This window comes from Semicossyphus pulcher, unplaced genomic scaffold (genome assembly GCF_022749685.1).
Source record: "Semicossyphus pulcher isolate SPU_LCO1_2020_fin unplaced genomic scaffold, fSemPul1.0.p SCAF_15, whole genome shotgun sequence".
NCBI classification, from domain to species: Eukaryota; Metazoa; Chordata; class Actinopteri; order Labriformes; family Labridae; genus Semicossyphus; species Semicossyphus pulcher.
The window spans coordinates 13323532-13343553 of NW_027211659.1; the positions used below are offsets into that span (position 1 = coordinate 13323532).

Sequence of the window (20022 nt, forward strand, 5' to 3'; positions counted from 1 at the left end):
GTGAATTTCCTGTTATCACTGTTGATTATTGTGATTTTGGATGCTAATAATGATTGAGATCAATTGCATTTGTGACAGCATTTACAGAATATTAAAACAATTAAAATCAAACATGAGCCTTTTAATTCATAACTCCTAAACTACAGCTGGGGTTCTTCTTCAAACCAACTTACACAAAACAGAATTTATACAAATTGATTTTATGTTGTAATTACAGCATGACATCGGCATTTTTTCCATTCAAAAAAACAAAACAAAACCAGAGGAACTTCAAAACTGGTTAACAAATAGGAGTTTACAGTAATGGATTTACAACTTAAAAAAAGGTATTGGTTGTACATTTTATCCGACAGTTACGGGGAGAAGCATGCAAGAAATTATGAATTAGAGATTGATTGTTGTAAAAAAATATCTGGACAAAAACTTTTGAAATTTGCCAAACTCAAGGACTCCTTATCCCTTACAGCAACTGCGTTAAATAACATTAAAAAAACAGAAGTAAATGTTGTTTAGGAGAAAAGACATTACATGGCCTCGGCTGCAGTTAAATCTTGAAAGTGGAACTATTGTAAAGCCAAAATATAATTTACCAAAGAATCCAAAATAATAATAAAAAAACCCTTCAACCCAACTTCCTCTACCCATGTATAATTAAAAGATTACCTGGTGCATTTATACCTGCTGCTAATGCAGAACACACTGTAGGTGGGGCTGCTTTACAGTCACATATCATGTTCCTCTAACTGGCCGTGCAGCTTCAGCTTACCATCAGCAGTGAAATGCACTTAATGGAGGACACATCCACAATTTCCATTCGGAGAAATGAAGTCCTGAGTTCAGCCAAAGCTCACATGATGCTGCAGTCTGTCGTGGCATATTTGAGTGGGACTTAATGTTTGTAGTTCTATTTTGTGGTCATTTGTAATCAGTGAATCACAGTTTGGGAAATTAGCTTTCACATGCCATCATGTTAGCTTTGGCTGAACTGTGGACTATTTAGCACTGAATTAAGGATGTGAATAAGTGCCACTCTGGATGGAAAGCTGGCACTGCAAACTTCATGTAAAGTGGGTACAAAATAGGGATAGACTTTAAAACTCCCATCTTTCTTTTAGGCTCAGTCGCTGTCAGAGCTCGAGCTTGAGCTCGATTTATTCCTCCTGCTGTCGTTTCTGTTGTCTCTGCCTTTTGTACTATCTGGTCTCGGCTTGGCCGGGCTTCTTCTGTCTCTGGATTTTGAGGTACTATTTGCTCTGCCCCGCCTGGAATCTGGGCTCCTTCGACTCTTCCTTTTCTCGTCCCTGTCGCTGTCCGAGCTGCTGCTTCGTCTTCTCCTCCTGTTGGCGGCCTCTCTGTCTTTCCTATGAGACGAGCGGTCTTTGCTGTGGTCTCTCTTATTACTCCTGCTTCTGCTTCTGGATCGCCTGCCCCTGTGCGAGTCTCTCGGCTTATTTCTGTCTGGACTTCTTGTCCGACGGTCTTTATCCCTGGACGATCCTCGCTTCTTATTCTCCCTTTCACTGTTGTGACGTCTCTCCTGGCTCCTGCTGCGCTCTCTGCTACGCTCTCTGCTACGCTCTCTGCTACGCTCTCTGCCCCTCTCTCTGTCCTTTTCTCTCTTTTCTTCTTTGTCTTCTTTGTCTTTTGAAGCTGCAGGTCTACTCTTATCCCTGCTCCTGCTACTGGACCTGTGGCCATCTTTTGTAGTCGATCTTTCCTTGCTTTTTGACTTAGTCCTGGTTCTCTCACCGTTTCTTCCTTTGGCATCTTCTTTACTCTTCTTATCTGACTCATGGCCCTTCTCTCTATCTTTACTGTGATTGGTTTCTTCCTCCTTTTCCTTCTTATTAGCACTTCGGTCTTTGCTCCTTGAGCGACCTCTTCTGTCATCACTTTTGTGCTTGTGACCTTTCTCTCTGCTTTTTGACCTCCGACTCTTTTCTCTGCTTTTACTACGGCTTTTAGATTTGTCCCTTTTCTTTGCCTTGTGTTGGCTTTGCTTCTCGTCCTTCTCAACATTTTCCTCTTCTTTGCTTTTGGATCGATGTGACCGAGTTTTCTTGTCTTTTTTGCCATCGGTTGTGTTGTCATGCTTTGTGTTGGAGGTCCGTCTCTCTCTTCTTGGAGCTTTAGCAGCCTCATCCTTGTCGTCATTCATGTCACCTCTGTTAAGGGAAATAAACTGATTCAAATTAGGCTGTGGCCCTTGATTAGCTGAATACATTCAACATACTCACATGCAGCCTTATTTATTGTCTTTTATATGTTTTTTATATTTGTATTTATTGCTTTTTATGCAGCAACATGGGGCTTAAAACTAATTTCCAGAGGGCTCTATCAGAGTTATCCTAATGTGCCAGGTCAGCAGGAAAGCTTCCTAATGTGAAGACAGATCAGACAGACAAGTAAAGGTGAGGTTATCTTACCTGTCACCCTTGATCCAGCGCTCTCCAGTAACTGCCCTCATCCTCTGACGTTGCATCTCCTGACGCCAGTGTGGAGGGGTTTCACTGCGGCGAAAACGATCTCTGGACCTTGAACGAGAGCGCGATGGAGTCCGATACCGCTGGATGGAGAAACGGCAAACCAGTTACTTCTGTTCAACAGACGCTAAACGCACAGGCATTTGTGCAAACAAGATCTTTATAACTGGGGACAAAACATTTTATGTTTATGTATGTCACTTCCTTTAAAAGCAACTTGAAGTATTTAGATTTTAGTAAAAGGGAATTGTGACAAAGTGGACAAAACTCAGCTGACTTTTCCTCACTGGTGCAGTGGACCTACCCTTGGACCCCTGCCTTTTATCTTCCTCCCTGATCGCGTCATCACCAGTCTTCTGTGATATGCAGACTGAGAATTATATGATGCGCCAGTACTGGGAAGAGAGAAAAACAAAGCATTAAAATTAAAAGACAACTAGTTAATGTTTGGTTGATTGTCATGACAGATGTAGGTCATGCAGGCTAACCTCTCCCTCGGTCTTTCCTCTTTATTCCGTTGATCCTTTTCAGGCTCCTCTTTGGGCTTCTGAAGTGCCTGGGGACTCCTCCTCATGAGGAACCGATTCTCTGGGATGGCGGGAATTTCTTCAGGGCGTACAGTAGATGTGACCAACTCCTCTTGTTCTTTTTCTTCAGCACTTTCAGCATCAGACCTAGGACAGTGTTGCAGCTTAGAATTAAATCATTAAGTACCGTTCATACTGATTGATGAAAGTGTGAGATAAATTACTTTTTCTTTTCCTTCTTCTTCTGTTTCTTCTTTAGCTTTTTGGCCTTCTTTTTCTTCTTCTTAGATTCCTTCTCCGATTCTTCAGAATCTGAGGACGATTTTGACGAGCTGTCAGAGCCGCTGGAGCTGCTGCCGGAACTGGAAGAGGCTCGCTCCCTCTTCTTCTCCTCTTTCTTTGCTGCAAACGTTAAATAATCGGTTAGATAGCACTGCTTAAAGTGTAACTGCAGGTTGAAGTGTGAAACCTTTCACAAACAAACCTTTAGATTTGGGGACGAGCTCTCCGCAGTTCAACACTTTGATATCAGCATACGGTCGGCTATTAGGATCTGTTTTCTGGTTCTCCATGGTTTGGACAACCTCTTGGCCAGAAATCACATGACCAAAAACCACATGGACACTGAGAAAAAACAGCGGTGTTTAGACTCATGTATAGCTATGTTCATCTACGTCAGGCAAAAGATTACATTATGCAATGAATGAAGTAGCACTTACCCATCCAGATGTGGAGAGGGTTTGGTCGTTCTGAGTTGTCACAAGAGGCAATGCAAGAAAAGAAGACACAAAATCATTTTAAGGCTATATAATTAGCTATATAGTGCTTCAAATCTGCATTATTTTATTAATACGACTTTGTACTTACATAAAAAACTGTGATCCATTAGTATCTTTGCCCCTGTTGGCCATAGACAGCAGGTACTCCTTGTTGTGTTTAACAGCAAAGCTTTCATCTGGGGGAAAAGGAGAAGATTGTACTGCCATCTTGAAGCCAACGTCGGTTTGGATAACAACTGACAGCTCTGACAGTGGCCTCTTTACCTTCAAAAAAGCCTCCGTAGATGGATTCGCCTCCTCTTCCGTTACCTACGACACCAAAGAAAGAGTAGAACATAAGCAAAGGGCACTCAAATGAGAAACAGATTGAAGGCACTATGACACACCTGTTGATTCTGTCTAATTATATTAGATTATAAGCCTTATTGATGCTTTCATTAATAGATACTGACACAGTCTGTAAAAACTAACATCCTGGTAATGCAGTTGTCTTATTAGATTAGATTATAAGCCTTATTGATGCTTTCATTAATAGATAATGACACAGTCTGTAAAACTAACATCCTGGTGATGCAGTCACCTTCTTTAAATGGGCAGAAATTTGTTCAAAGCAAAGTAAACCATCCTCAATGTGACATAACTCACCTTCACTGAAGTCTCCTCCTTGAATCATGAAGTCCTTTACAACTCGATGGAACAGACATCCTTTGTAGTGCAGAGGTTTCTGGGTTCCTTTTCCGACGCCTTTCTCACCTGCATGAAACCACAGTGTGTATTAATATGAAAAATTAACCCAGAAGTTATACCTTTTTCTGGCATAATCTTGAAGAGAGCGATCATTATTCACCTGTGCAGAGGCATCTGAAGTTTTCACAAGTTTTGGGACAGATGTCTGAAAACAGTTCCACCACAACTCTGCCGACTGTGAGGAAAGAGCATGGTTGCATCAATAGAAATTACCTACAGTTTAAGTTCATTAGGAACAATTAGCTTAAACTAATGCAGTTTAAATACACCGCCCCAGACTCTCAGGTCTTTGATAGTGGCGCTGCATCCACTTTCTAGTTGTTTTGGAGGCTGTGGATTGTAGCGCTGTTGAATTGTGTTCAATTATATTCAGAGGCGTTTCTAATATCCTGCCCATCCCATTTATATGACAGACTGTAAACTCAATATGACAATGTTTTTAGTATACTACAATAAAACACAATTCAAAAGGCAGCTCAAGCTAAATCCTCCACAATGACCTCACACTTTAATCTACGCTGCTCTAAAAGTGTATGAACAAGAACTGAACAGTGCATACCTATACTACCTATATACTTTTACCTATAATAAAAGTAGCACTTGTTGCAGGGCTGCATAAAAGACTGTTTTGGCTTTAATCACCTGATAAACTGACAGATGAGTTAATATTATAGTAAGCAACGTTCGCCAGAAAGCTGAAGGTTTCTGTCTTACCGAGCACATTACTGATTCCAATGTCAAGGAAGCATCGAGTGCGCTGAACCTTGATCCCCATGATCACCTCTACTGATCAAACACCTGCAGATGAGAAATATAGATAACACATGGATAAGTGACAATTAAAGCTCCTGTGAGTAGTTTTTTGATGGTTATGAAACAGACTGAAATTTATTCTGATTATTTGATATGACCTGCAAAAGCAAACCAGAAACATGAACAACAACATTGATTATTTCTATATAGTATTTTGAATGCCTGAAACAGCTAGGGGGTGTTAGACGAAACGATTAACTGCACACTGCTTTTGTTGAAATTTTCCTGGGCAAAAATGTTATGCGAGTGATGCATATGACTGTTCAAGAAAGCAGGATGAGATTTTTTTGTAAAAACCACCACTTAAGCATGTACAGGACAAAATCAGCAAAGAGAGAAGGTACTGCTTTGCCCAAATCAACACAAACCGAAAGTTCCTCACAGGAGCTTAAAGCAATTAAGAATTTCCCAATAGGATGTCAATTAGCAGCAGGAAATTGCTTGAAAATCCTGCAACACTACCGGGTCTGATAAGTTAAACGATTTCTTTGAATGCTAACATTACTGAATACGACATAGTGCAAAATAGTTCACCTATTTGATAACTGCTGATAAATTACAGTATATTAAATAATCAACAGCAAATTTCCCGACCCAGTTAACGCTTTGACGGGAGTTGAATATCTGCAAAATGATGCTAGCTAATATTCGTTTATTTTTGACTCTCATGCTAACGTAAGCTATCTGCTAACTAGCAACGCTTTAAATTTCTCACTAAACCTGTGGAGCCGATACCGAAGGCACGTTTTTTGTCCAACAAAAAAACCTGCTTTAACTCTCACCAATCCGGACTCTTTCGTTTGCGTTTCACAGAGGAACACGATCATCCACAGCATCTATCTGAAGTAAGGCCTGAAGTTAGCATTAGCATGGTTACCTAGCCAGTAAGACATCATGAAGAGGTTCTTCGACTACTACATAACGAAACCAGACGATTTCGAAACATTATACGACACAAATATATCACCAAGACCTGTTTAATACAAAGTAATTTCACCTGTATATGTAAGGATATCACTCCATACAGCGAACAGTCCTCACAAACGACGAAAATTAAGTTTCATTCAGTGCTGGGCTCACTGTTTTCCAAAGATGGCGCGGCGGGGACGTCAATGTATTTCGAGACGCGTGCGCCAGTCAACGCAGCGGGGCTCGAAGCTTGATGCACTTGCGAGTAATATTCCCTGAAGCACTCCTTTCAGGTAGAACTTTCCCTCTTGCCACTAAACTCCTCCACGCGTTAAATGTGTGCCCATTTAGGGAGTAATTGCAGCGTTCTCATTTGTTCATGACAACAAAGAGGTGAGATGAGATAAATTATCATGGTATTGGACCTTTTTTTACATATCAAGTTTCGGTTTCACTGGAAACAGTCGCCCCATGTGTGTCCTTCGCTGTCCAAACCGTGCTCGTATTTCATCACATGGCGTTCACTATGTAAACGTCGCAGAAAATCATACAAGTATTTCTTTACATGCTATTCAGTGGCGGGTTTTATTTGATAAAATTCCCCTCTTATAAACGCTCAGCTCATACGCACCAATATCTGCTGCCTGATAGGCAAAACTCAGGGTTGGACGACACGCGGTGTCATTAATACGTCACTGGCTACGGAAGTGAAACGTTGTAGCACACATGATGGGTAGTTTTGACTTTGAACCAATGGTATAAATGGCACTGTTCTATGTGAGTGAGATAAATAATGTTAAATCTATATAAACTGCAGAAATATATGTTATAATCCAATAAGCAGGGGTCATGTTGGGTTGTCAGTCATTTTATGTGATTGTTACTCCATCCACGTGAATACCGCGTTAGCAAACTGTACTTAGCCACTGATAGCTAACTTCAGTAAAGTGGTGCACTGAAGGGATGTTCCTGGGAATCATTGAATGGGGCTGCGAGATAAAAATGGTATGAACTCGAGGTCAGCATGTCACACTGAGCTAACTTCACATTCATGCCATTGTTTTTTATGTAATAACAGTTTAACCTAAAACCAAACATAATTTAAGACATTTTGTTATTGGTTAAAGTCAAGAGTTTATTTCTTTTGTTGACAGGAACCTGTGTCAAGTAGCACCTGACCTCTACTAACTCCTCCAGACTGTACTTATGTGGATGCGATCTTTGCTGGCAGAGTATGCCTGACTTGATTTGAGGTCTGTGGAAATGTTTCGGCTCCGATGTGTGAATTCCTTCTTTCGGAGGCTCCTTCATGGGGGAACAGTAAACAGAGACCAGGTCCTGCAGCAGCTTCGGGTTTGCTCTGCTGAGGACCAGGTGTTTGATGTGGTAGGCAGGAACAAGGCCAAGCTCACAGTGAACCATGTCAGCCTGGCTGTGGGGATGCTGTGGGAGTTTCAGAAAGAGAAACCACAGATTATCAGGACTATTAATCTCATCAAGAAGCATCCACAGTTCTTGACTCTGCAGGTTTTGGCGGAGAACAAAATCGCTCTTATGGATGATTCTACGTTGGTTGACATGCTGTATAGTTTCCTAAGGTACATTATGATATAGAAACACACACAAAGTTATATTTAATTACAAGGTGGTCGTGATTATAAACTGTATTTTTGTCAATCTTTTAGGTTTAATGTGGATCCACACGACTCTCTTGTTCAACAATTGGTTTCAGAAGCATGGCTCAGAATAGACAGGTATGATCACATTACATTATTGTTTTTTAATCAGTTTAATGTGTATAAAATACCAAAAAAAGTAGTGAAAAATTAGTATCATAATTTCACAGAGCCCAAAGGGGACCTGCAACTGCAACTGAAATGAATTTTAATGACAAGAAACCAGAGAAAAGCAGAATATATACACAGAGGAGAAGCTGAAACCAGCAGATGTCATTTTATTTTCTATTGATTTGTCGTCTAATTGTTTCACACTAATATATTGATACACTTATGTGGACTTTGCAGATTTCCGATGGCATCCCTATCCAAGTTTGCCATCTGTCTCAATGATCAGTCACTTCAACACAGTCCCCTGATGGGACACATCACTCATATCTTGGATCAACGGTTGTCATCCATTGATGATGCCAGGTTGGTCAATATAAAGATATAAACAAAGACCTTATAATGAAAGTTCCCTAATGTTGTGTATTTACTACCCGGCCATGTTATTCCAGGATCCTGTCTACACTGATGATAAGCATGTCGTCCCTAGTGTCTCCCCGGCTTCGGGACGCCCTCTGCGCCAGGGTGGATGATCTCCTGGACACCATGGATCCCTCGCAGTATAACAGCCCGCGGAGAGTTGTGCAGTTCCTGCGCAACATGAAGTACAGCCACCGGCCTCTGCTGGAGAAGTGCAACAAGATCTTCTTGGGCAACATTCCCAGTATGGATGCAGAGAATATCAGCATCATCATAGGGCTGTACCAGTCCCTGCAGTTCAACAACTGTGACTTCAGGCTGGCTGTAAAACAAAGACTGATAGAACTGATCGACTCCAGCAACGATCCTTTCTCCTTCACTAAGCTGTTTGTCGCTCTGGCTCCGATGGCCAGTGAGGAGATCAGAGAAAGGTTTGTATCATCATCAGCAATGATGATCCATGAGTGGATATTTAACCTTTTTATATGAGTCCTTGATCTCACAGGTCTCCATTGTTGTTTCTCTCCTTTTAGATTGGAGAACACTGCCCTTATGTTGGCGGATGAGCTCAATGCACAGCAGGCTCTGGCTTTCGGAGAAGCTTTAGAGGAGATTCAGAGCAGGAATCTTAGCTTACTCAACAAGTGAGTTTGTATTTTACGAAAAGTTTCTCTAAGGAATATTTAAGGATGTGTTTTAAATGTAGATGTAAAAATTAATTGTTTTCCAGAGTTGCTTCAGTAATCGAAAGGAACCTTCATGTCTACAGGCCAGTGGAAGTGGCCAGAATCACCCAAGCGCTCTTTATGTTACAATACCAGAACCCTGAACTCTTCACGAAACTTAGAACCATTTTAGTCAAGTAAGTTATCCAAGCAAAAGAAGTCAAGTTTGTTCTTTGATTGGATAAAACATAACACTATAAACGCTTTATCTCTCAGCTATCTGCACAGCAGCGTCTTCCCCTACGAGGTGACCATGCTGACTCGTGTTCTCTCCATGCTGCCCTGCCCGCGACTTGATGAGAGCGTGTTCTCACGGGTAGAAGCGGTGGTGTCGCAGTGCAACCTCAACGACCTCAACACCATCTCTTTCGCCCTCGCAAAGTGGGTGCGAAACGATTCCTCCTACCGCCACAACACTCCCAGCAAGTACGTCCGCCTGCTTCAGACCCTGAACCACTGCGGGCAGGAGAGGCTGCGGACGGCCGACCGGCTCGACTTGCTGCTGGAGGAGCTCAGGTACATCTCGGGGGAGTGGTTTGAGGAGATGCTGGTTGAGGAGACGATGGTCACACTGCAGAGGATGATGGATCAGATAAACTGGAGCAACGTGCCGGAGCTGTCTCTTTTCTTAACCAGGATAGGTCACCTCTGCCCTCCTCTGATGGACCGAATCGCCAGTGTGGCCATTAAAGACATTAACAAGGTGCGGTAACAGACATTACAACATGTTAACTAGAATAATTAAAGTTATATTAACTTTACTTTTCTTGTATCACATTTCAAGATTAACCACTCTGCAACATATGCCACCATACTCCCCTTCTCCGTCCTCAATTATGATCCTGTACAAGCGGACGAGTTGTACGACGCTTGTGTTCAGCGCATGATTCCTCATATCAGTAAGTAAGTTGGTTTACACATAAGTGATGTTTTTTTTAAAGCTTACCCTTACACATTTCTCGGTTTTTGCAGGCTCCTTTGACCCACACCTGCTGGTTCTCCTGGCATACGCCCTCGCTGTGGCTGACACTTTTCCTGAGGAGCTCGTCAGAGCAATCTTCAGCATAGACTTTCTTGGAAAATTTGACGCCCAACTAGAAAGTATGTGTTTTAAGTATAATTTCTAAAATGAGCACTTGTTCAATAACACAAGTGTTAAGGTTGTCGTCATTTCTCGCAGCCCTCCCCCATGCCCTCAACATGCGGACCAGACTGCGTCTCATGGAGCTCAACCGCGCCGTCTGTCTCGAATGTCCTGAGTTCCAGGTGCCGTGGTTTCATGAGCGTTACTGCCAGCAGTTACAAAGGAAAGGTAAAGAGATGAACAGAGAAAGTTTTTATGAAATAGAATTTTAAATATATCTATTCTACAAATGGTTGGTCAAAATATTTTTCAGGGAATGGCTCCCTTAGTCCGGCCCAACAGCAAATCCACAGAATGCTGGGTGAAGTTCTTGGCGGCATTAACTGTGTTCGAGGAGCAGTCGTCACTCCATATTATTACACCATAGGTGAGTGACTCTGAGTAGTTTTCCATTGTAATATAAAAGACTGATATGATGATATTTTATCAAATGTTTTTTTATTTTTTTCTGTCTTTAAGCAGGGGGGGGCGGCTTACACAGTGGATAGCCCCTTTATTAAGCAATATCACACTGCAACAACAGATTATTTTTTGCTCCACCAACTCAACTAGTTCCACAACTAAGACTGGACTGTTGTTGCTAAGCAACACAAGCATCCTCCTGCACTCTGTGACTACAGGTCACCACAGATCAGCTGTTTTTTATCATGTACATTTATCTGTGTTTTAATTTATTATCAACCAATGAAATAAGAATCTGCTGTGTGATTCAGAGGTACCAGCTTGATTAATGTAGGTATACATGGTCTGCTGTAATGTTAATTAACAGTATTCAGAACACCTGGCTGAGGCGGAGTGTTACACAAAGTGAAATGTCCTAGTGATCTCTTGTCCAATCAGATTACTTGGTCGGAACTAAGTGTTGTATGTTTCCATTTATAGAGGCAATTGATATGTTTGAATTTCAATTCATAACTCCTAAACATAAGGTTTAAGATACAGTCACATTACATGATAATTATCATGATGTCAAGTTTCTGCAGCTGGTTATAAATATATAGAGAGTAAAGCGATCACACTCTAAATGTATATACTACAGTTTTTATTCTGGTTGTGTGATAAATATAGTAATGAAACATACTAGTTTTAATTTCCATTTCCACGCAGCAGTATTTCTTTCAGCCTGAGCACATCTGCTCGGTTAAAGTTAAACATAATTCCACTGAAACAGGAAGTGCAGGCTTTAATACATCCATCATAAGGGCTTCTATAAAAGTCAATGCGGAAACTGAGGGAAAAGCGTATTTCATGACTGTATCTTTTATGTTGTCAGACTTTGAATGCATACTGGACAAAAACCTGCAGCCGGTGCCCTACAGCGAGCCGAGCACTCTGCAGATGTCAGACAGAGGAAAGGTTCACTGGGGGACAAGCTCACCGGCAAACAGCGACGAGCTGCCGCCTGGAGCTCAGCGGTAGGGAAACAACAGAAACCAGCCTGTATACTAAAGATGAATAATTACACCAGTCCAGAATGAAATGTGTTTGATGTTCTGTTTTTTTTACTCATCACACAGAGTTGCTGTGGACTTACTTGATTCAAGGTCCTTCTGCAAAGGTTCTCACCACATGAAAGGTGAAGCCCTGATGACAAAAAGACACCTGGAAATTCTGGGATACCGCGTGGTTCAGGTCAGAAAACATTTAAACATACATGTGCTGTTACACATGTATATACTGCAGCATGTGGTAGATGTTGGTAATATTGCAGAGAACACAACATAACCTGTGTTTTTTTTACACAGATCCCTCACTTCGAGTGGAACTCTATGGAGCTTTCAACACAGGACGCCTGGAAGGAATATCTAAAGAAGAAAATATTTTCAGAGCTTTCTTCTTGAAGGACTTTATTTATTGAATTATGAAAGATGCTACTGAGAGTTTTAAAGCCGTACGACTGAACAGAGTTTAAAAAATATGTTCGTACACTTCAAGTGCTCCTTAGTTTGACATGAGTCTACCTCATTCATGATAAGCGAAATTGTGAATTATGTGCTTTTGTATGAAAATTAGTATTTTAAATAAAATGTGAAGCTGCAAATCCATTTTTCCCTGAAATAATTTATATGTTTTGTATGATTTTTTTTCTACAAATGATAATTAAGGGTTTAAAATATTCCCATTTTGCCTACAGTTGTTTTGCCATGAGTGCCATGTTATTAACTGCAAGAGGAACATTTCAAGATTCTTGGAGGAAAGCATTAACTACTATGTAAACCTTTACCAGTTAACAATCATATTCATCAATATATTACTCTTATTTTGAAGGGTGAGTTCCCGACAAGAGATATGTTTGAGATGAAGAGAATAAACAGTAATGTCTGGTCCAAGCGACAGTGACGGTTCAGTTTCAGATACTGATGACTCATAAGAAAGTAAAATGACACCATGATTAACTTTATTAAAACCATAAAATAGGCAGAAAGATCTAATGTGTTTAAGTGAAAGCCACTACGTACAAGCATTTACATGATGATGTTGCCAACAAGTGAATTAAACATCTCTGGACTGTTGTTACAGTTTGGGCATTCTGGCTGCATTCAGCCTCATGGACACGCAGGACGCTCCAGCTGCATAACGCATCTCTCGAATCATGCCGGTCCACTCTTTCTTGTCCTCTTCATACCTGGTAAGAGAGTCAAAACATGCTATTAAAACACACTGTTGAGTGTTATCATTGTGAAAGATGACAGCACAGATATTCTTCAGTACAATTATTACGACACATTCAACACGTACTGCCAGATGTCGACGATTTCACTGGGTGCACACTCTTTGTTCTCGTTCTCCACCATGGCGAAGCCTCCCACAGCGTACAGCTGGCCTCCGCAGCTCACCAGGTTCACTGAACTCCTCTCCTGAGGAAAGTCTGTGAAGGGCGACCACCTGCAACAAAATGCAGCTGCATTAACGTCACATCTCAATGACGTGGTTTATAGTAATAAAAAAACTCAGCAAGTGTTACTTAAGGGTAACAAGACAACTAGAGGAAAACAGTAGAAAACATGTACTGTGTATCTACGCTCATCCTGTCCAGGGTCGTGGGAGGCTGAAGCCGATTCCAGCTGTCATTGGACGAGAGGCGGGGTACAACCAATCACAGGGCTGACACACAGAGACAGACAACCTTTCACTCTCACATTCACACCTACGGGCATTTAGCGCCACAAATTAACCTAACGAGCATGTCTTTGGACTGTGGGAGGAAGCCGGAGTACCCGGAGGGAACCCACGGGGAGAACATGCAAACCCCACACAGAAAGGCCCACGCCGTCTGAACCAGGATCCGGACTAGGAACCTTCTAGCTGTGAGGTGAGCGTAACCAACTTACAATGATGATGTGTGCTTTCAACAACACAACAGAGATTGGAAATAACCAAATAAGTACCAAAAACACAACAGTAACCAGTCAAAAACTATGATAATAAAAGGCACATACTTGTTGGTAGAAAAGTCGTAGGCTTCACATACACCCGTGATGCCTTCTTCATTGACCCCTCCTGCTACAATAATCTTCCCGTTGTGGATAACAGCACCAAACATGGATCTGGGTGTCTTCATGGAGGCCACCTCCTTCCACTCTGACTTCTTGTGGTTGTATGCAAACATCTTGTTGGTTGATTTACTTTACCAGTGAGCAAAAAGGATTCCAAAGAAGCGTTAATGTCATGTGAAAATCATGTTGACTTAGTATGAGATACTTTGGCATTGCGATCTTACTTGTCGTCTGTTTTTCCTCCAATGCAGTACACCAGCCCGTTCTCGGAGACCACACAGTGGCCGTGGATTTTCAGGGGCAACTTTTTTGTTTCGGACCACTTCATTTTTCTAAAAATGGGCAGACAAAGTTACAAAGAGCACAGTAATGCGTTCAATAACAAGGACAAATCCACATGGCTGGTGTGCTGAACTCACTCAGTGTCATAGCACATAACTGTGTCATGAGACTCATCGGACTGTAAATCTTTTCCGGCCACAGCAAAGATGAGATTTTCAAATTCCCCTGTAGCGAACAAGCAGCGCGGGGAGGGCATGGGGGGCAGAGCCATCCACTCAGAAGCCAGACTGTCCAACTGAAAGACACATAAATGAAGGATTTACATTTGTTGGGATCAGTACATCTGCAATGTAAGGGATCTTTTTGTACCTGGTAGAGGTAACACTGCAATGGGTTTTCTTTGTCCTCTTCATCTACAAACAGCCCCCCCAGCACGTACAGATTGTTCTTCTTTGACACCAGGCTGACGTGGTTTCGGGGGATCTGCTCTGCCATCGCAGCCAGGAAACACTCGTTCTCCTGGGCATCGTAGGCCACAGCAGCAGTGTCACTGACCATCAGGACCATGTCTTTGGAGTACATGCCGTATCTGCGGCTATCGTTCAGATAGCCAGGCAACTTCCCTTCCTCTCCTTCCTCATCATCCTTCCCCTTTTTCTTCTCGGGCAGCTTCCCCGCGAAGGCATCCTTTATCGCTTTGATTTTCTTTTGAAGCTCTGGATCGGCCTTAATCAGCTCATCCTTCTCCACCTTCTCCTTGAAGTACTTTTCTGGGAGCAAACGGAAACGAATGCAATCAAAGGCCTCCTCTAAGGTCTTCACACGCTTCTCCTTGTCCTTCCTGATCCACCTCATGAGGCACTCAAACACCACCTCCTCTTTTTCCACATTCAGTGCATCCGCCCCAATAATGGCAAAGAGTTCAGGTGGAGCAAGCTCTAAGAAGTCCTCGTCCTTGGAGATGGTCTCGAATCGATCTGCGATGCAATCTCGAGCTGCTACTGCCAGCCTGACGCAGTTCAGCATCAGCCCCAGCCTGTAGATGGCGAGGCAGTTCTGCTTTGACAGCCTCTTCTGGAGATAATTCACACAAACTGTGAACACTGAGGGGATCTGGAAGCGGTTGGAAACAGCCAAAATGTCCTGCACATTGTTGTCGTTGATGTCAATCTCTGCTGAGTACATGTAGTTCACAATCACCTCCAGAATGCTGGGTTCCAGGTTCTCCAGAACAACCTCCTTTTTGTCTACTTCCTTTCCGTCCCCTGAGAAGAAAAGCTCCCGGAAATAAGGACTACAGGCTGACAGAATGAGGCGATGGCAGGGGATGCTTCTGTCCCCAACCTTTAGGACACAGTCGATCAACTTATTCTCATTCAGAAGCTCTTTGAGTCCATCCTGCAGCAAGGTGGTCTGAAACAGACGCAGATCTTCCCTCAAGCCCTGGGGATCCATTCTGTGAGGGCAGAAGGTGGCTGGAAGCGGGGCAGTGAATGAAAGACTGTCCTAGCTGGTGAAGACAGAGAACTATAGGCAGCCAGGTCAGAAGTGACTTCAATATAACCGTGTCCCTCTAAATATAGACAAACACCCGCTCCATGAAGAATTCGGGTTGGCTGGATCGGAGAGCTCACACAGCTGTCATAGAGCAAAAACAACTGAGGGGCCTTGTCACCATAGCGATTAGTAACAACATTGTATGGACACACAAAAATAACCTATGATCTTCTCATGTCATTTAACCTTTACTTTCTCATAGAAATAAAAACACAACTTTTAAAGCACAAGAGCAGACCTATATGTTCCAGTACTCTGCTTTATTTGTTGACAGATACGGCTTCTCTTTGCTACAATCATGTGTGTATTCAAGGCAGTGATTCATCACTAACCGACAGTAGTGACCACTTCATGACAGAGTGATACAGTCTTTGTGTGTGAGGCATTTACAGAGGAGTCATCTCACACGCAGACAGGGTCAGTGAACAGCTGCAGCCACAGGAGGTGACACTTTGTCCTCTTTTTAGATTTTTTAAATACTTCAGTGACCTGTGCGGTCATTTTTTTTAGCCAGAGGTCATTGTGTTCTTTCCACTTATAAATGAATTATGTCTATGAAATGTAAAAAAAAATACTCTCCAATATCTATTTAAATACATTTATTAACTTTAAACAATACAAACATTATATTTCACATTCTGTTACGACAAGAAACACATTGTATACAAATATGTCATACATGAAATTCAGTATTTCCTTCTTATGAAAAAGTATCTAAGCAAACTGTACACCCTTTTTTTCTACAAATAAATAATTACAATTTTTTTATAATTGTAATAAGTACACAAAGTACATGCTGTACATGTCTCATATCCACTTCAGCCCATGACTTCCCACAGCCCCTGTAGTGTGAAGCCATCTTTCAGTTTTTCCACGGCGAGGCCCAGCTCCTCTGAGAAAACTGGCTCACGGTCTTGTTGCTTTGGAAGAAACAAATGCCCCAAAGATGTTATAACACAACAAACTATCCAACATATTTTATAATTATAGGTAATATTGATTGTGACAAGTTACCTTATTTCCATCAGCGAAGTAAGCCTGTGGGCAAAAAAACACACAAATCACACATTTAATCAAACTAACAGGAACATGCTGTGTGTAATAACAGGTTATTGTTGTGTGATGAGCACCGCCCTGTTCTAACATGAGCACCAGGCAACATAAATTCATGTTTGTTCATTATGCTGGCGGCCATTAGCTAACAGCTATTCTGAGAGGCTGAAACTGAAACCACAGACTCCCAGCGGAGAGATGAGTGTAAGGAAGGGCCAACAGAAACACTCACAGTGAAAGCGTCGGTCTGCTCGTCCGGCTCAATTTCCACATCATCAGGAGGCTGCTCCACGGTGAGCTCGTCCAACGGCTGCGGCTGGAAATATTGGAAAGACAAAACAGTGCTATGACAACAAGAACAGCTGAACTGATGAAAAGCTACAAAATAGTATTCAAAACATTTATGACTTTGTAGATGAAAGGAAATCAGCAGTTAAAATAACAGTCATTCTAATATAGATATGTGATATTTAGAGTTGGTTGTGTCCAGTTTCAACAGTTTACACTTTCTCACGTTTAAACAGTTCAGGGTCATTTAATTGAATTTTGTGCACGGATGCCGACCTTTTCTTCCATTTCATAGTCCACTCCAAAGATGGGGTTTGCAGAGTACACCTTATGCAATGAGTTGATTTCCTTAAGCGCATCTTGAAGCTTATCCACAGGGTCGATCTTAAACCCGAGCACATAACCACCGCTCTGAAAACAAATAGTTGATTTGTGAATAACAAGTGACAAAACTCCTGTGAATAGCAGTTCAGGTGAACGTGAGTAAAACTGCGGTGTAAGAAAGGTTACCTGGCGTGAACTCTCGATCACCAAAGCCAAGCCAAACTTTGAGTCTCTTATTCTGATAGACCACTTTGGGGGAAAAAAGGTGAACAATTAAATTAACAATCAATTCCATTACAAACACCTTAATTTCCATAACTGTTTAAAAATATTTTGAGTAAAGAGAAGGAAAGAAATAGTTTATGAGAAGCAATCAAAAAGGCAAATACTGTATATTTGTAATACATAATTTCATGCAAAAATTTCCCATAAGTCAAGCTGAAATTGAACACTGGATAGGTAATGTTATTGCACTTACAATTTGAAGGTAAGGAATGCTGACATTGAAGCTCTCATTCATATTGGCGTGCCACACTATCCTAACATTGGTGATAAAGAAGGTACCGAGGTTCCCCTTAAAGAAAAGAAAAACAATATCAGTGAAGGTGAATGATCTCTGTTGTAGTTCACTTGAGAAATTAAATTGAAAACAATAATTTCAACAGATTTTATGCTCCGGTACCTGATCACTGGATAAATTCCAGACTCCGTTGATTTTATCGTACACTTGTTCTCTTGGCAAAAGTCTTAGCTGCTTATTTTGGATGAGAGCGGCACGCAATTTAAGATCTCTGTACATTTTAGATGTCTCATAGGCCCTGAAACAAAACAAAACAAAACATGTGGAATATATTTAGAATGATATGCATTTATGCAAAATTTAATCAGAGAAATTGAACATTGTTTTAATTGTGATTTTACCTGTGTACAGCAATGACTGAAGTAAAGAGCCTTGGACTTCCTGGAACCACATTTGTGAAAATGAACTCAAATCTTGTGTTGTTGGACTTCGTCAAGATGTAGAGCGCTTCAGTTTGGCCTCTCAATTTCTTGAAAAGAGCATTCAGTTCATAAATTAGCATTTCTTGCTGTCTATTACATGTATTATGTTCTTAATTTATTATTTACTTCGATAGCTAGATGCAATTCTGTGGTATTGCCGGCCTTGCATTGATGAGGTTGTATATAAAAAATCTCAACATAACTAAAATGACAACACTTTTGAAGCAATTAGATTTGTTCATGAGAAATGCTTACACTATTTAAGGTTTACTTACTGAGTTAGCTGTCCTTGTTGTGATGTTTATGATGGAGTTGTAACCCACAGCTGAAAAATATTACAATACATTAAGGTTGGCTAGTTTTTTTATGTGGTTTCACACTTTATGTGGCTTTTCCATCTTGACTCAGTCAGTAACTAAGAAATAGTTTCTTATTCTGTTCCTTAGTTTTCCTTTCACTATAAGCTTCACTATTCTATCACTATAAAGCATTCAATACAACTTTGGCCTAATGTATTGAAAAGGTGATTAAAACTACAATATACTTAATAACATAAGGACATTAATTTCATCCCATCAAGAGGTAAAAGCCAATTTTTTTCAATATTCTGTAAATGTTGACAATGGTCGGTCTCCAAATCTTTAAGTTACTGCAACAGGAAAAAGTAAAAGATGTCTATATAATACAATTTAATAAAGAAATCTAAAGCCATGCAAGGGCAGAAACATTCAGATTATAGGCTGCTACAGGAGACATCATAAAATACAACAAATAAATAGTTATGTATTAAACGTTATTTGCAGATGTACTCACACAAATTGACTCTTGGCAGGGCCAAAGAATGCCAAATGATTCTCAGGTTTGTTACCAACAGTCGTCCTGCAAGAAAGTGAACATTATGCTTTATTAGCCACATAGATTACAGGTTACTAGTATTAACATCCATGGTAGCTAACCAAATGTTACCTCGATCTCCGTTGTTTCCTTTTGTATCTTCTATGGAGTCCAGACAGTCTATTAGTACTTCTCCTGGACGAGTTTTCATCTGTCTGTATGTAAGGACGACAAAGTGATCAGTGACAGCTCAATAGTAAGACTTAATTTAGCTACTGTATAATGCTGATGACAGTAATGTTAATGCTACCATTAGCTAACCTACGACATCTCTACAGAAAGACAAATATGACGTTGTTTTACACAACAAAAAAAACAATGTAACTCAACAATTAGAAAAAAACCCTGCAGCCTCGTATTAACAGCAGGTATATTACTTTAACTAGCGTTACCTTTAGTTAGCCAATTAGCGTAGCTCAGCTCGCTAGCTTGTACACTATTGAAATCCCCAACTACTTCGGTAAGGTAAGGTTAACTTACTGTGCTGTTATGTCAAATCTGACGTCTCTGTCTTCCCAGAGAGCATCTAACACAGATGTCATGATTGCAGTTTATCACGTCGCCTTAGCTTAGCAACGTTTACTAGCAAACGGTACCGTTGGTTGCCTACCTAGCATAAATGTTGTACTGGCTAATCGGAAAAGCCTTTACAGCGTCACAATCACCATGGCAACCGACGGCAAGCCAAAGGGGACAATATTCGTGACGTGGAGCACTTGTTACTCAAATTTATAAAAATTAGTTTTTCCCCTAACTCTTATTAACTACTATTTGTTGAACATTTGTCAATAGAA

At 41.1% G+C, this 20022-nt stretch overlaps 4 protein-coding genes across 4 annotated transcripts; 1 reads left to right on the forward strand and 3 right to left on the reverse strand.

Moving 5' to 3' along the window:
• Positions 1–120: 120 nt before the first annotated feature.
• On the reverse strand, positions 121–6457 carry ppig (peptidylprolyl isomerase G (cyclophilin G)). The gene is made up of 13 exons (XM_069663048.1): positions 6347–6457; positions 5251–5334; positions 4637–4711; positions 4435–4542; positions 4054–4098; positions 3878–3965; positions 3730–3759; positions 3495–3634; positions 3235–3412; positions 2972–3157; positions 2788–2878; positions 2427–2566; positions 121–2165 (listed from the first exon to the last, which is right to left on the reverse strand). The coding sequence occupies exons 2-13, from the start codon at positions 5309–5311 to the stop codon at positions 1118–1120; spliced, it is 2190 nt and encodes a 729-aa protein (XP_069519149.1). The 5' UTR covers positions 5312–5334; positions 6347–6457; the 3' UTR covers positions 121–1117.
• Positions 6458–6989: 532 nt separating this feature from the next.
• fastkd1 (FAST kinase domains 1) lies at positions 6990–12358 on the forward strand. The gene is made up of 15 exons (XM_069663312.1): positions 6990–7263; positions 7413–7856; positions 7944–8012; positions 8283–8408; positions 8495–8893; positions 8996–9106; positions 9193–9324; positions 9404–9890; positions 9972–10086; positions 10160–10288; positions 10368–10499; positions 10585–10698; positions 11605–11746; positions 11849–11963; positions 12077–12358. The coding sequence occupies exons 2-15, from the start codon at positions 7522–7524 to the stop codon at positions 12170–12172; spliced, it is 2502 nt and encodes an 833-aa protein (XP_069519413.1). The 5' UTR covers positions 6990–7263; positions 7413–7521; the 3' UTR covers positions 12173–12358.
• A 365-nt stretch (positions 12359–12723) lies between these two features.
• Positions 12724–15637, reverse strand: klhl41a (kelch-like family member 41a). Its single transcript, XM_069663356.1, has 6 exons — positions 14480–15637; positions 14248–14405; positions 14053–14160; positions 13772–13957; positions 13071–13217; positions 12724–12957 (listed from the first exon to the last, which is right to left on the reverse strand). The coding sequence occupies exons 1-6, from the start codon at positions 15563–15565 to the stop codon at positions 12846–12848; spliced, it is 1797 nt and encodes a 598-aa protein (XP_069519457.1). The 5' UTR covers positions 15566–15637; the 3' UTR covers positions 12724–12845.
• A 614-nt stretch (positions 15638–16251) lies between these two features.
• Positions 16252–19824, reverse strand: bbs5 (Bardet-Biedl syndrome 5). The gene is made up of 12 exons (XM_069663357.1): positions 19709–19824; positions 19301–19383; positions 19148–19213; positions 18610–18659; positions 18254–18381; positions 18015–18150; positions 17811–17906; positions 17519–17581; positions 17285–17419; positions 16953–17036; positions 16682–16705; positions 16252–16587 (listed from the first exon to the last, which is right to left on the reverse strand). Exons 1-12 carry the CDS (start codon positions 19768–19770, stop codon positions 16486–16488), a joined length of 1029 nt encoding a protein of 342 aa, XP_069519458.1. The 5' UTR covers positions 19771–19824; the 3' UTR covers positions 16252–16485.
• Positions 19825–20022: the final 198 nt, after the last annotated feature.